Below are 13,656 nucleotides of genomic sequence, written 5' to 3' on the forward strand. Positions count from 1 at the left end.
ATAAATTAATATAAAATTTTTTTAGTCGTCAATGATCCTAAAAACAACGGAATTGTGTCATAACTGATTGTTGATATCCTTAAAAAGACTATTTAAAAAAAAATTATAACCATTGAAGAGTTGTGAGTAAAAAAAATAATTAAATAGAGTGTTTTAGCGTGTGAACCATTGAAATATCAGCCATTGGGGCGTTAAATTAATCACGTTATTTACCATGTTAAAAGTTAGAACAGATAATATACCAACTTAAATTTAATTGTTTTAGAAAGGGGAGTTGGATCTTCTCTGCAGCTGCCTGCTAAAAAACCCTCCAACCCCAACAAGTAAGAGTAAAGGCAAAGAACAAAACAAAACATGGACGAATGGCGCGCCACCATCAAAATGGATCACAGAACCCAACGAACTTAGAAAACCTAACCGAGTCCTCCATCAGTCATATTCCCATCGACCGTTCAGAATGATTGATGGTAGCGATCATGCAACAGCAGCAGCAGCATCAACAGCAACAGCAGAACCCCTCTGCACTGGTGCCACCTCAGCTCAAGAATCCCCAATCCTCCACCACAACCACCACCGCCACCACCACTCCCCTTAGGTCACCCTCCGCCCAGTCGCCGCTCTCCGTCGTCCAACCCATCCGGCAACCCCCACCCCCCTCTCATCCGGTGGTGCCGGTTACGACGGTGGAGCCCGGTCTGACGGCGGTGCCGACGTGTCCGCTGGTCAGAGTCCGGCTCTCGGACATTGCCCCCTATGACGGGGCACCAGGGGGACCCTATCTGAGAGCAATGGAGGCACTGTGTGGGTCTCTGTTGCGGCACAATGCTGCTTTGATCGAATTGGGGAACGAAGACACTGCTCTGATGCGATGCGGCTTGGAAGGTGCGAGGTTGTTCTTCAGAAGTAGGGCCCACCTTGGTTCTGGCAAGGGCAGCCGTGGGGTTTACATGTACAGAGCAGGAAGGTATAAACCATTCAACCTCAAATGAATGAGTTGAGCTTGTCTGGGATAAGCTAAAATCAACTTATGCACTTTTTAGCTTTTGGATAAGTTAGATTAGATGAAAGCTTCTGTAAAAGTTACAAGTTAGGTGCTCCTGGAGAAGTTGATTTTAGCACACTAGAGAAATTCAATTCATAAATTAACTGCTCAATTCACTTTACCTTGTTGTTATTTTTCTTATTTTACGAGTGTTTATGGAGAAGTTTATTCAGACAAGAGTAGTTGTTGTTGTTAATAGGTTTGGAGCTTAGTGTTTTGATGGAAAATTATTGTTTTGATATGGATGATGTTTGGCTTAACCTTGACCTGTTACTGTTTTTTATGGCTTCAGGGCTTTGGAGGATTGGGATTCTTCTCCCCCTTGCATGGCTGATATTTTCAGGTGCATGGGAAAGGCATCTCGATCCGCCTTGTGTGCCATTGCGAGGCATTTGCGTCTTAGAAGCGAGTAAGGAATGGGGATTGTGAAGGAGGGCCTTTCTTTTTAGTTTAACTGTCTTGTTACCGTGTGTTGTCTGATTGTTCTTTTCTTTCTAGTTTATGATTATGCGTGTTCACAAGAAGAAAATTGCTTTGTGCAGTGTTTTTAACCATTTGCTTGATGATGCTCCATTGCCTGCTAATGAGGTGTCTTCGTCGGTTCTTGTTGTGACCTACTCACATGCTTCTTTGCAAAATGGAAGGGGTGCCATTGGAGGCAGTAAGCCTACCATGAATGGTGAAGTTGAGAAGGGATTGTTGACGTTGATATCTTCTGACACTCCTGGTCTTCAGGTGTCTTTTTAATTGTTTTATGTGGATTGAAAATGTAGAGTTTAAGTGTGTCTTAGTTCGCTGAAGAAAAACAATAGCTTTAGGTCCCATAGAAATCACAATATCTTGTGCTATTGTCCAATATTTATTTTCTAGTCTGTTGGGTAATTTTGTTTAGGGACTGTTAAAGCTTGGTGGCTTTTGAGTTGATTTATCTTCCAACTTTTATGAATAATCTATTTTCTTCTCTAGGTATGTGATCCCAGTGGTCGATGGTATCTGGCAGACAGTGGGTTTGGGCCTGGAGATCTTTTACTTATAACAGGCAAGGCACTTAGCCATGCTACTGCTGGCCTATGTCCTGCTGCATCATATAGAGCTTCTCCTGATTATTTTCTGAGTCCTAATGGTGGAGGAAGGTACCAAATATTTTTTTTTTAAAAAGTCTTGTATTTGTGATGACTGATAAGATTTCCAAGGAACTTATTTAGGTACTTTCTTGGGCTTTGTGACTGTAGGTCTTCTCTTGCATATAGGCTCATGCCACAGGGCAATGCTATATTAGATTGTTCCCCAATTGCAGCAGCTGGCCATGTTATTCCCCAAAGCTATGTTCGAATATCTGTAAGCCAATTTATGGATGACCTTGCTGCCGAAGAACTGATAGGCAGCAGATGTGATAATGCTGATGTAAGTTATCTCTCCTATTTTTTTATTTTTATTTTTAAATATGCATTATGGAAGCCCTCCACACTGATCATGACTAGATAAACAAAAAAAAGATCCTAACCATGACAAATGGAACTGTAAAGAGACACCTTTCAAAACACCACATTCTTCTTTACTCACCCAAATACTTCAGAGATCTGTAAAACTACAAATTGCTTAAATCTCGGCATTCATATTCTCTCCAACTGTAACTTTCCTGCTGCAAAAGCCACACGAGTTCCTCTCCAACCAGATTCAATCATTCAATAGGATTCTTTCTAACGTAAAATTTACTAATGGAAAGTAGAATGCAATTAACAGAAAATTAATCATAAACAATGTTTACACTTCATTTTCTTTTGTAATATTGTATTATACCTTCTATTGTGGTATTACCCTGAAAAGACATGGATATTATTATAATGTAACTAAAACTTTTTTTGCAATTAAACTTTCATTTGCTACACACAATGTGAAATATCGAGGATCAGTGTTGAGCCTGTTGCCCTGTTGATAATGACAATGTTTGATTGCTAGCATTCTGCTGTGAAACTAAAGCTGAATTTAAGCTCCTGTGGTGTGATGCTATATACAAACTAATCCTTAGAGCTTAGCTTGTGTTATTTGTCCAGTGTCCTATACCAAGTTACTGACTGAATTGATCTTTTAAACTAATTTGATTATGACTTTCTTGTTTCACTTATTTTTAAGTAAAAGTTTACGCATGTAGCATTTTTGTCTGTAAGCTTGTTGGCATTGGAGGGTGTTAGGAGTCCCACATAGAGTAGAATAAATTACTTGATGTGGTATTGAGCCTTGAGGTTCTCCCACTTATTGGGTTGGGCTCTCCTCTTGTGCTTAAGTCCTAACAATTAGTGTTTTCATTGAGAGTCAGGCCACAAAAAGGGCTACCTATATAGGCTGGATTAAGGTGCAAACCGAATACTGATAACTGAGTGAAGCCAGCCTAGGGAAAAGGGCTGGCTACCACTGGGTCAGTGTCGATAGAGTGAAAGCCACCATGAAGGTTGGCCCTTAAAGGGGTGGCAATGTTAGGAGTCCCACATTGAGTAGAATGAACTACTTGATGTGGTAACCATTGAGGCCAGCTATTCAGAAGATCATAATGGTCTTTTTCTTGTTTCCCTGTCATTTATAACAGCTCTTGTAATAGTAATGGCTCTTCTTGTAAAACTTCTACGATTTCCCTTTAAGAAAATATCCTTTGATGCATGTGGAAACTTATACTCTTTTTATTCACAGGCTGCTGCTCAACACAATGTGAATAAGGAGCCATCATTAAGAAGTGTTCTATCAGATCCTTTATCGTAAGTGTAGTTTAACTTCAACTCTCCAACTGATTTAGCACTCTGTTTGAGAAGTATGTTATTGATACTATGTGATTAACAGTCTCACATAATTCTTTCCAAGTTTCTTTAAAAATTAAAAAAATAAAAGAAGTTGCCATAACAAAAGACTGACAGGAGTTGATTAAAAGTAAAAGATTAATAAATCCACTCTTTGGAGAATACATAAAATATTATGCTAATTTTTGCAGTGGATTGTTCATAGTGCAATTACAGATATACATGATAATAACACTATGCTATTAGAGCATGGTATGCCCAAAGCCTTGAGATTGAGAATACTTCTTTTTGTTCTTTTATTTTGAAATCTTACATTCTGAAAATACTTGATGTAGTGCACATTTCCTTTATTTATTGTGATCCATAATTCCATATGCAATGTTATTTCCCCCTTTTATAAAACATATGCAATAGATTTAAGTACATGGAAATAAACTATTATCTTTGCTCTGTCCATGTTCTTACTTTATACCTTAGAGAAATTATGCCATGCCTTGAGGATGTCTAATTCATTGCTCTGTTCTTTTTCTGTTGCTATTGGTCTGTGCAAGTGTTGCTGAATGTATGACTCTGTGAAGAGAGTTGCTGTTATATTATGTATGTCTTCAGATTCTACTGATTGGACCAAATGATTGTCTATGACATTCATATGGAGCCAGAGTTATAATTGCCAGACTAATGATATTATTGATCTTAACGAGTAAAATTTCACAATAATATGGAGAAGAGAAAAGATTGTTCAACACCTTAATTTTTCCATGTTGCATAATGAAGCTATAGATAATATTGTGTTAAGTAAAACTCGAGTTGGAAGTTGGAACCTTATCGTGGGTTTTTGGCATATCAGCAATTTTCTCTTAATCTCTAATGCAACATTGGTGGTTTTTTGTTAGTACTTTTGTTCACATGTAGAGCTTTTCTTTTTAACTTGCATATTAGCTCATTTTGTGTCCTTTTCATTTATTATGATCAGAAAAGAAAAATATGCCCTTGAGGATGTAGTGATGTACTAAGATTTAATTTTATTCTGATATCTATTTTCATTTCCTCTTTCAATTTTGTTTACCAGTGGCACATTCCTTGAAGATGCCATGCTTGTCTCATGTGGACATTCTTTTGGTGGTCTCATGCTGAGGAGAGTCATTGAAACGGTAAGTTGGACTCTTTATGTTACATCTCTGCATTAAAAAATGAAAGCCCATTGCTGAATAAAGTGGTATTTTTGCATCAAAATGTTAACATTTAATTTCTATATCAAAATATTAACTACTTTAAGCTAGTTAATGCCTTGAATTTCACAATTAAATCCAGCATCAAATTGTACCATATCCTTATTTACTGTGTATTTAAACTTATTTTCTTGATATGTGTGCCCTCCATGCATTTGGTATTCTTATTTTGGTTGTATTTGTGTTGTCTCATTTTTATTACCTTCCACTTTCTTTATGGTATTAAACTTTTAGATGGGAGAGACAAGAATCATACTTACAGTTACTGTTTCTGTAACAGTCAAAATGTACTCTCTGCAATGTGGAAATTGAAACTGGTTCTTTGATCCCTAATCATGGTATCTTCCATTTCCTTCACAGTTTAACTCTCTTTCATCCATCTCACAATATACACAAATACACGGATTATGCCTTATTTCTGGTTATGTTTTATCTATCTGATGCATTTGGTTTATTGTTTTTATTTATTTATTTTTGTGACCGATTAATTTGATTTCCTTTTCAGCTCTTAGAGCTGCAGCAGCTGCTGTCAAGCATGAGGATGATCGGAGGTTATTTCGTAATGCCGCTCTCCGAAAGCGGCGGAAAGAAATGGGTGACCAAATGGATTCAATGAGAAGAGTGAATGGGGTATATAACTTAAGTAGCCTGTGCTTTAATCCTTGCCCATAAAAGATTGGGATTTATGGGCAAGGATTAAATGAATTTATTTTATGTTCAGTCACAATGATTATGATGTGCCATTCATCTGTGTTTATGGAAGGAGAGTAAAAAAAACAGGTGGGCATAACAGTAGAAAAGGCTTGTAGGTGTATGAGGGAACAAGAAAGAGGAAAAGGGAACAAGGATGGAAATAAGATAAGAAAAAAAACGAGTCAATGAGTGGAGAAATCAGTTGGAGGAGAGAGAGAAATGACTAACAGATTGGATAACTGGAAAAGGGAATTGAAGAGTCATGAGTGCAATGATGAGGGAATAATCATATATGGATTTGGGTGAGAAGCAGTGGCATGGAGGAGTGGCTATGTATCTGGTGTCAATTCCTGTTTTCTGTGTTCCTTTTTGTTTCTGCTTTCCTGGGTTGTGTTGTTGTTGTGCCTTTTCTTCTTATCATCTGTGTAATCTGTGTTTTAAAATATAATTTTATAAACTGACTTACACAAACTCATCAAACATATTGATGAAGAGATTGACCAGTTGGCATGAGTAGCAAACCAGTAGTGTTGTGTACTAGTGATAATTAGGATATGTTTTCTGATTAAACAAAATATTCAAGACTGTAAGGATTTAGATTTTTGGAGAGAAATTTATTTCTGTTGGCACTTGAATGTTTCAGGAAAATGGAGATTTTACTGCTGCCGATGGACTTCAGCGGGGAGTACAATATCCATTTTTGGTAAATGAGAAAGTTGTTATTAAGGTAAACATTTTTGGTTTTACGTTTTCAATTTTTTGGCAACTAATATATCCAAATAGTCAGCGGAATCAAGAACAACCAATTTCTACAGGGCAACAGGAGAACACCAGAAAAATTTGTTGGGAAAGAAGCTGTGATTACATCTCAGTGTCTCAATGGCTGGTGAGTTATCAAGGATGGATTTGTTAAATTTGCATTTAGACTCTATATTTTGAGTTATAAGTTACCCGTAATGTAGAAATACTAATATAAAAATTCCGTTTCCCTGCACATTACATAATTAGTCAGCTTCTTTTATGCCTTAGCGCATTTTCCCATTTGGGTGTGGTAAGGGTATATAGAGGTTTTCTGTGTGCTTGGTTTCACTGTATTTTGTTTTGTCTTCATCGCCAACCAAAATGACCATCCCAAGCCCCTTTGTTTATGTATACTATACTTAGGTCCGTTTGTGGTGGTTTTATTTGTAAGTTTCAATTTTTTTAAAAACAACTAGTTTTTAGTTTTTAAAATTTGGTTTTAGTTTTTTTTTTCCCATCTAATTTTTAGTTTCAAAGTAAACTCATTTTAAAAGTTTCCTATCATATTAAAATTAGTTTAAAGATGTGTTTGTGTGATGATGGGATTGGTGGCAGTGATAATGCTAGTGATGACAATGGTGGTGTTAGTAGTGGTGGTTGGCGATGGTGGCAGCAGTGCCAATGGTGGTAGTGGCGGTGATGGTGGTGGGAGTGTCGATATTGGTCATGACGATGTTAGTGGTAATGGCAGAGCCGGTGGTGGTGGTGCTGATGTTTGTGGGGGTGGCGGCAAGGGTAGGACCATTGTTAAATGTTAGGAGAGGGGTTTTTTTAAAACTAAAACCAAATTCATAAATAATTTTTTCTTGGTTTTGAAAATGAATGAAGATATATGTTTTGAAATTGAGTTAAAAACCATTTTAGTTCCGAATGCGTTTTATTTTGAAAACCAAAAACTCGCAACCACCTCAAATGGGTCCTTAGGTACCTCTTTGGTTGATTTAGCTTGTATACTCATGAAAGCAAACACTGTAAATGTCACAATCAAGTGAATCAACTCTATGTTTTCCAACTTTTCTGAAAGTTTTTACTCCATTTCGACCTGCCATTTTAAATGGCCGAAAACTGAGTCAATTTGCTATCCTGTCTAGTTTTAATAGCACTGTACTATTATGTATAAATTTAAGACTATTATGATATTCTATTTCTGAAAGTGTAGAATACTATTGGGTTCTGTGGGTGGGATTTGGTAGTTTATATGCTTTTTATATTTGTATGCACTCTACATGTTTAATTTATATGATGTATCTAATCATTCTTTTTTTACATTCTTTGCAACACTAATTTGAGATGGAAAAGAGTGAAAAAGTAAATTCTCATTTAGTGGTGAACTTTTGTACAGGTATTTGCTCAAGATTATTGAAACTGGAGAGAATGTCCGCCTGCAGTACCGTTCTCTTAGGAAGCTCTTAAACTCACCAGCGGACCAGTGCCCCTCCCAGCCAATTCAAAATAGCAGCTCTTAAAATAGATTTATTGTAGGTTTTCCTTCTTTCTTTTTTCCTCCACCAGAAAAAGGAAACTTTTGTAGTCTTGATCCTTTGAAGCAAAGAATTGACTCATCTAGTCTTGATCTATGATTGTAAAGAATTACATTGACTGGTCCGGCTCCTTATAGCATGTGATAGAGGTTTATAATGTATCAACGAGGTTATTTGTGTAGATGCCAATGCTAGGTCGGCTTATAATTATTGTAAAGAAGAAAGCAGGCAAAGATAAATTAGATAGCATGTAAATTGTAGCTTGCACTTACTGAAATGGATCATATGTTTAATTTTATTTATTTTGCAACTATTCAGTTTTTGTAGAATGTGTTGTTTGTCTTCTGTGCTTTTATATTTGTGAACTTGAAGCTGTAAATACCAACTTGAAGAGAAAGAAGATCACTGAACTCCTACATTCTTACCTTAGTTGATTCTCACAAAATAATTTATGGCCAAAGTAAAAAAGTTATCGATATGCTGGGGGGCATATATATCTTCATAAGGTGGAGTCAACATGATGCTATAAAAATGGTGGAAAATACATAGTTTCTCACATGTCACGCTACTTAAACCTGAACATAAATTGGGATTGGAATCTATTGTTTTGAGATTAGTCAATCTGATTGTTTTGCTCTGAAAACTTCATTTTGGCACTGAAAAGAAATTTCTACTTTGATAAAAGCTACATTGAAAATTGTATTCTCTATCAAAGCAGCTAGACCATCAGCTGGCTATATTCATACTTACTGGCAAAGGATTCAAATTTCTCTCATGTTTCAAGTAACAGGCATGCACATAGGACAACAACACAACAATCAGTATTAATATATACTCTAAATTGAAGAGAAGTTCGTTAGAAATTTAATATGAATGTTTTTTCTTATATTAACTCATTTTACATCGAACAAAGGAAAAAAAAAGAAGGGACGAACCAAAAATATATTTGCCTAGGCCTGATGCTAAGTTGCCAACAGAAACGTTAGAGAAGCTTCTGTAGATGTTGTTAAGATCCAAGTATAACAAATTCCAAATTAACGAAATTCACAAAAAGTGGTGGTCCTGCATGCGCGCTATGGACTTTTTCTTCACTGGAATCTGGAATCCATTGACTAAATAAGATTTCAATTCAGCAATGCATTCTATTTGTAGATCCACTCGTTGGAACGAGCACCCGACTCATCCATATCTATAAAAATGCTTACTGCCTGCAGCAAATAATAAGAAATTCGAATGTACACTGACCATTGTTTTTTTCTTGGCAACCACTTATTTATGGGATTATTGTCAGTATAAAACTTCAAAATTACACTTGTAGAATTTTTCGTTCTAGTTTGAGTGTTAGAAACTATTTGGGTAAGCTTCTTTAAAAATACTAAGAAAAAAAAAATAAGAAAAAAAGAATGAGATGAACTTCTCCATAAGTTAAAATAAATTCTCCATTAGCTAACCGTTAACTAATTTGTAGAAACTCTCTCGTATAACTTCTCTAAGAGTATGTTTGGATGGAGAAATTTAAAATTCTGAAAAATTTTAAATTCTAAGAATTTCAAATACTTCAATTGAAATTCTTTTATTTTCAAAATTTTGTATTTGGATAAAAAAAAAATTAAAATTACAAAAATGAATGAAAAAAAAAGAGAAGATATGATTGGTGTGCTAGTTACCCTATTGATATTTTAGGAGTTCAGACGGTGTTTCTTGAAGAAGACTGTTAGAAGAGAATTTCAATTTCTCACCCTTTTAGAAGAAAATTGAAATTCCAAATTTTTAGTTGATTAAAATTCTGTTTTAAAATTTCAAAATTTTAAATTCTTCATAAAAAACATCCAAACAATGAATTCTAAATTACAGAAATTCAAATTCTCTGATAAATTACTTTTCTCAGTTAAAATTCTCTATCCAAATTGGATGGGGGGATTTAAAATTTTGAGAAATTTTAAATTTTAAGAATTTTAAATACTTCAATTAAAATTCTTTTATTTTCAAAATTTTGTGTTTGGATAAAAAAAATTAAAATTATGAGGGTGAAAAAAAATGAATGAAAAAAAGAGAAGATATGATTGGTATGCTAGTTCTACGTGTTCCTCTACGCTCACACTTGATCGATGTTCCACGAGCTCAGACGGTGTTTTGTGGAGAAGACTGTAAAAAGAGAATTTTAATTTCTCATCTTTTAGAAGGAAATTGAAATTCCAGATTTTTAGTTGTTTAAAATTTTGTTTTAAAATTCCAAAATTTTAAATTCTTCACAAAAAAAACATCCAAACAATGAATTCTAGATTATAGAAATTCAAATTCTCTAATAAATTACTTTCCTTAGTTAAAATTTTCTATCCAAACGCACTCTAAAAGATGATAGGACATCTACAAATTAACCAATGGAGAACTTATTTTAGCTTATGTAGAAGCTCATCTCATCATTTTCTTCTCCTAAAAGTGCTTCTAGAGAAGCTTAGTCAAACAGGCCCTTAATTTGCATATAAGCTGCTTTGCATTAAGCAGTCATTGTTTTGTTGGTTTTTCTTATTTGTATCTTCTGTCTTCTCTAAGAAAGACATGTATCCACCTTTCACTATGCCCTTCTTTCTCGTTAATGATATTATTATCCAAGAAAGAAACAGTCTTCAACCAACTTTCAAAGTTTAAAAACAGCACCTAGATAATTATACAAAAGACAGAAGAGCATATACCTTGCCTATCCGAGGTCGTTCCTTCGACTTTTCTAGGCTGTTCCGAATATGTGAGACAGCTCCCCAACATTTTAAGGTGTTTGCAATATCATCAAGCCTCAAAATATACTCTTCTTCGGTCAATGGGAAAGATCTCTAATAGCAAAAAAATATTGGAGATACTGAAATACAATTAAATGGATAATTTCAATGTATACAAGCAATTCCATAGTGGTACAAACTGTTTTTAATAACCATGTACTTTAAAGTACAACCAAATGCATGGTTTAGGTACTCAAACTCTTCATACCAATGCAATCTATGAAAACAGTAACCTTTGCATTTTGCCTTTTCTTTTGTTCTCCCTTTCTAAACTGACTGTAGGCATAAGCTGTTTTCATTTTGATTAATGCAACATGGCCAGCTTGACATAATTCACTCAGAATTTGTAAGCATGGCTGTTGGATAAGTGACATTTCAGGGAACCATTCGTTTATGCAACAGAGTCAATAACAAATTCAACTCATTATGACAAAAATTCTAAGAAAAAAAGTTGTGTCTGGTTTCCTTTATTTTCTTAGTGTCCAATAAATTGTATGTTTCAATTGAAAGGAATCTACTCAAATCATTTATCTTAGACAAAGAAAACACGAAGTAGCACTGAATTTTTAATACCTGCTCCATGTACTTCCACATGACATTCATCGCAAGGAGATTTCTTCCCATGAATTCCTAGAACAGATTATGTTTAACAGTATGAGACTAAACCATGTCTTAATTCAACAATTTATCCAATTTCAAAGAATCAAGCACACACCATGGAGCTGATATAATGCTCCAAGGACTTCGTAAGTAAAATGTGAAAATAAGGAACAAGCATCATACTCATGAAGTTTCAAGTTATATATTCAAGGAAACATATAATGCAACAACATTCAAGAACAAGGATGCTAGTAATTTTTGGAAAGACATCGGTCTATAAATCACAGCTAAGCATATCCAACTCTTTCAATATAATTTCCTTTATCCCACACTAAGGTATACTGTGATCGGATAAACCCAATTTTTTAATAGCATACTACATGATATAATTATTAGTTACAGCATTCATCTCTTTACTATCAGAATTTTTTCAACCACAAGCATGCTAACTAATAAATAGGGACATACATGCGCTAAAGTGGAAAAAGATGGCAATGTGCACTGTGGATTTGATCACCATTTGCATGTCTATGAACAACAGCATGTATGTTTGAGAATTTCAAAGTATATGCCTGATCAACAAATGCAATCTGGATAGAGTTGACAAGAAGATAAATCAGCTGAAGAATGAAATTTCTATGGCAGAAGAAACAGCAGTGTACAATTTCCAACGAAGTGCTGGATAACTCCCCCTCATTTCTCAATAATTATACTTTGGAACAAACAAGCCAGATATTATATGGGCTGAATTTTTCATGTATAACTCAGAGCAAGTAAATCACGCATATAATTCCACTTGTTTAAAAACTAACCTTCTTTATCAACTGTACATCATAAGACCTCCCATATTTGTTCCTGATAAGAGTAGCAAGGTCAAATCCACTAAACGTGGAATCATCTTCTCCAACTATTTTCTCGAGACTCTCTCTAAGCATTTCACTATTCACCTGATGCATATTTCAAAAGAAGCCAGACTCAGGTAAGCACAGCAATGTAAAGTTAATGCTTTTTAATGTATTATTCTTAAGACTGAGAGTCTGGATATAATCCAATTGGAAAATCACTTTGACATAAATATAAATTGATCAAGCAATAGGAAACTGAGAATTGAACGTACTCCTCCCATTTCACCATTCTGAGGTTTTTTCTTATCAGTGTCATCTGAATCAGAAGGATCCATACTGTTGCTCACTGAACTGGCAAAAATGGGCCTACATTTTCTGGCACTATGGCCATATTTTTGAGCATGGTATCCAACATTAAGGAATTCCGATCCTCTGGAAAATGGAGCCTTGTTAATACTTCCTTTGTCAGGATGATCCTGAATTCTCACAGGCCAACTACACTGGTGGGTAGACATGATGTTCATCGTATCCTTCACGCACTGTCATTCAAAATATGCATGGAAAGTGGAAATTAAAATACTGTTAGCAGCCAAAAAAATAAATAAAAAATAAACATATTGTTCTCAAATCTCAGCCCAACACAGACTTCTTTTTTGTGGATAAAAGACAAAATGGGCATTTGAAAAGTAGGTCATGATCGAACATCATGAAGCAATTACAGAATTTGATAAGACCAATTAACAATTATAGAAACAAAAAGGCCACGGATAATAATAGATTGAGACAATTATTACTCTGATCATTCACAATTTTTCAAATAGATAAGCTTAGAATTAGAAGCATGAATTTAGTTAACTAACAATCGTAACTCCATCCATGTGCAGAGAACATCAAAGAGATCATCTTATGCTTTTCCCAAATTCTACTTTAAGACCAAGACGATGTTTGATAAAAAAAATAACTGAAAAGCTAGCTGGTACTGGTTACTAAATTGCGGGTTAACTTGTTGATTTTCTTTTAGCTAACTTATTGAATAACAAGTTATTAAATTTCCAAAGGAAGATAAATAATAAAACTCTAGTGCAATGCATAACAGAATGCCACAAATAAATATTTATACTCCTAGCTTATAATCAAGATCACGCAGAAAGAGAATTTCGTGTAAACATAAAACAAAACCCATATATACATATTATTGAACATGTTTAGTACATGTAGAGCAAACCTGGAAGACAGAAAGCAGAAGCTAGCGGATTGGGAGAAATGACCCCTTCGGTTGATGTTTTTTTTTAATTTTTTAGTTTTTTTGGGGTTGAAGGGTCCAATATTAGCAAAGCTAGCTTAATATTAATGAGGTGCAAGTGTGGTATGAAAGAGATAACTAAGAAAATGTGGATATTAA

At 34.9% G+C, this 13,656-nt stretch overlaps 2 protein-coding genes across 2 annotated transcripts; one reads left to right on the plus strand and one right to left on the minus strand.

Moving 5' to 3' along the window:
* Positions 1–242: 242 nt before the first annotated feature.
* Positions 243–8,364, plus strand: LOC114374781. The gene is made up of 12 exons (XM_028332465.1): positions 243–964; positions 1,335–1,451; positions 1,585–1,777; positions 2,009–2,175; positions 2,275–2,446; positions 3,728–3,792; positions 4,901–4,982; positions 5,341–5,398; positions 5,566–5,690; positions 6,397–6,480; positions 6,569–6,639; positions 7,897–8,364. Exons 1-12 carry the CDS (start codon positions 465–467, stop codon positions 8,018–8,020), a joined length of 1,758 nt encoding a protein of 585 aa, XP_028188266.1. The 5' UTR covers positions 243–464; the 3' UTR covers positions 8,021–8,364.
* A 477-nt stretch (positions 8,365–8,841) lies between these two features.
* On the minus strand, positions 8,842–13,631 carry LOC114374785. Its single transcript, XM_028332473.1, has 6 exons — positions 13,480–13,631; positions 12,527–12,793; positions 12,222–12,356; positions 11,383–11,439; positions 10,729–10,863; positions 8,842–9,243 (listed from the first exon to the last, which is right to left on the minus strand). Exons 2-6 carry the CDS (start codon positions 12,776–12,778, stop codon positions 9,178–9,180), a joined length of 645 nt encoding a protein of 214 aa, XP_028188274.1. The 5' UTR covers positions 12,779–12,793; positions 13,480–13,631; the 3' UTR covers positions 8,842–9,177.
* Positions 13,632–13,656: the final 25 nt, after the last annotated feature.

The sequence above is a fragment of the Glycine soja genome, chromosome 11 (assembly GCF_004193775.1).
Source record: "Glycine soja cultivar W05 chromosome 11, ASM419377v2, whole genome shotgun sequence".
Lineage (NCBI taxonomy): Eukaryota > Viridiplantae > Streptophyta > Magnoliopsida > Fabales > Fabaceae > Glycine > Glycine soja.

What these genes read in the sequence shown, in the direction of transcription:
- LOC114374781 (XM_028332465.1), top strand. Translation starts at nt 465, where the DNA reads ATGGTAGCGATCATGCAACAGCAGCAGCAGCATCAACAGCAACAGCAG. An exon ending in CTGACACTCCTGGTCTTCAG is followed by an intron (nt 1,778 to 2,008) that starts GTGTCTTTTTAA and finishes TTTCTTCTCTAG; the next exon opens with GTATGTGATCCCAGTGGTCG. An exon ending in ATGAGAAAGTTGTTATTAAG is followed by an intron (nt 6,481 to 6,568) that starts GTAAACATTTTT and finishes CAATTTCTACAG; the next exon opens with GGCAACAGGAGAACACCAGA.
- LOC114374785 (XM_028332473.1), bottom strand. Translation starts at nt 12,778, where the DNA reads ATGAACATCATGTCTACCCACCAGTGTAGTTGGCCTGTGAGAATTCAG. An exon ending in TGTGGAAGTACATGGAGCAG is followed by an intron (nt 10,864 to 11,382) that starts GTATTAAAAATT and finishes TTTTGCTATTAG; the next exon opens with AGATCTTTCCCATTGACCGA. An exon ending in AACGACCTCGGATAGGCAAG is followed by an intron (nt 9,244 to 10,728) that starts GTATATGCTCTT and finishes TATTTGCTGCAG; the next exon opens with GCAGTAAGCATTTTTATAGA.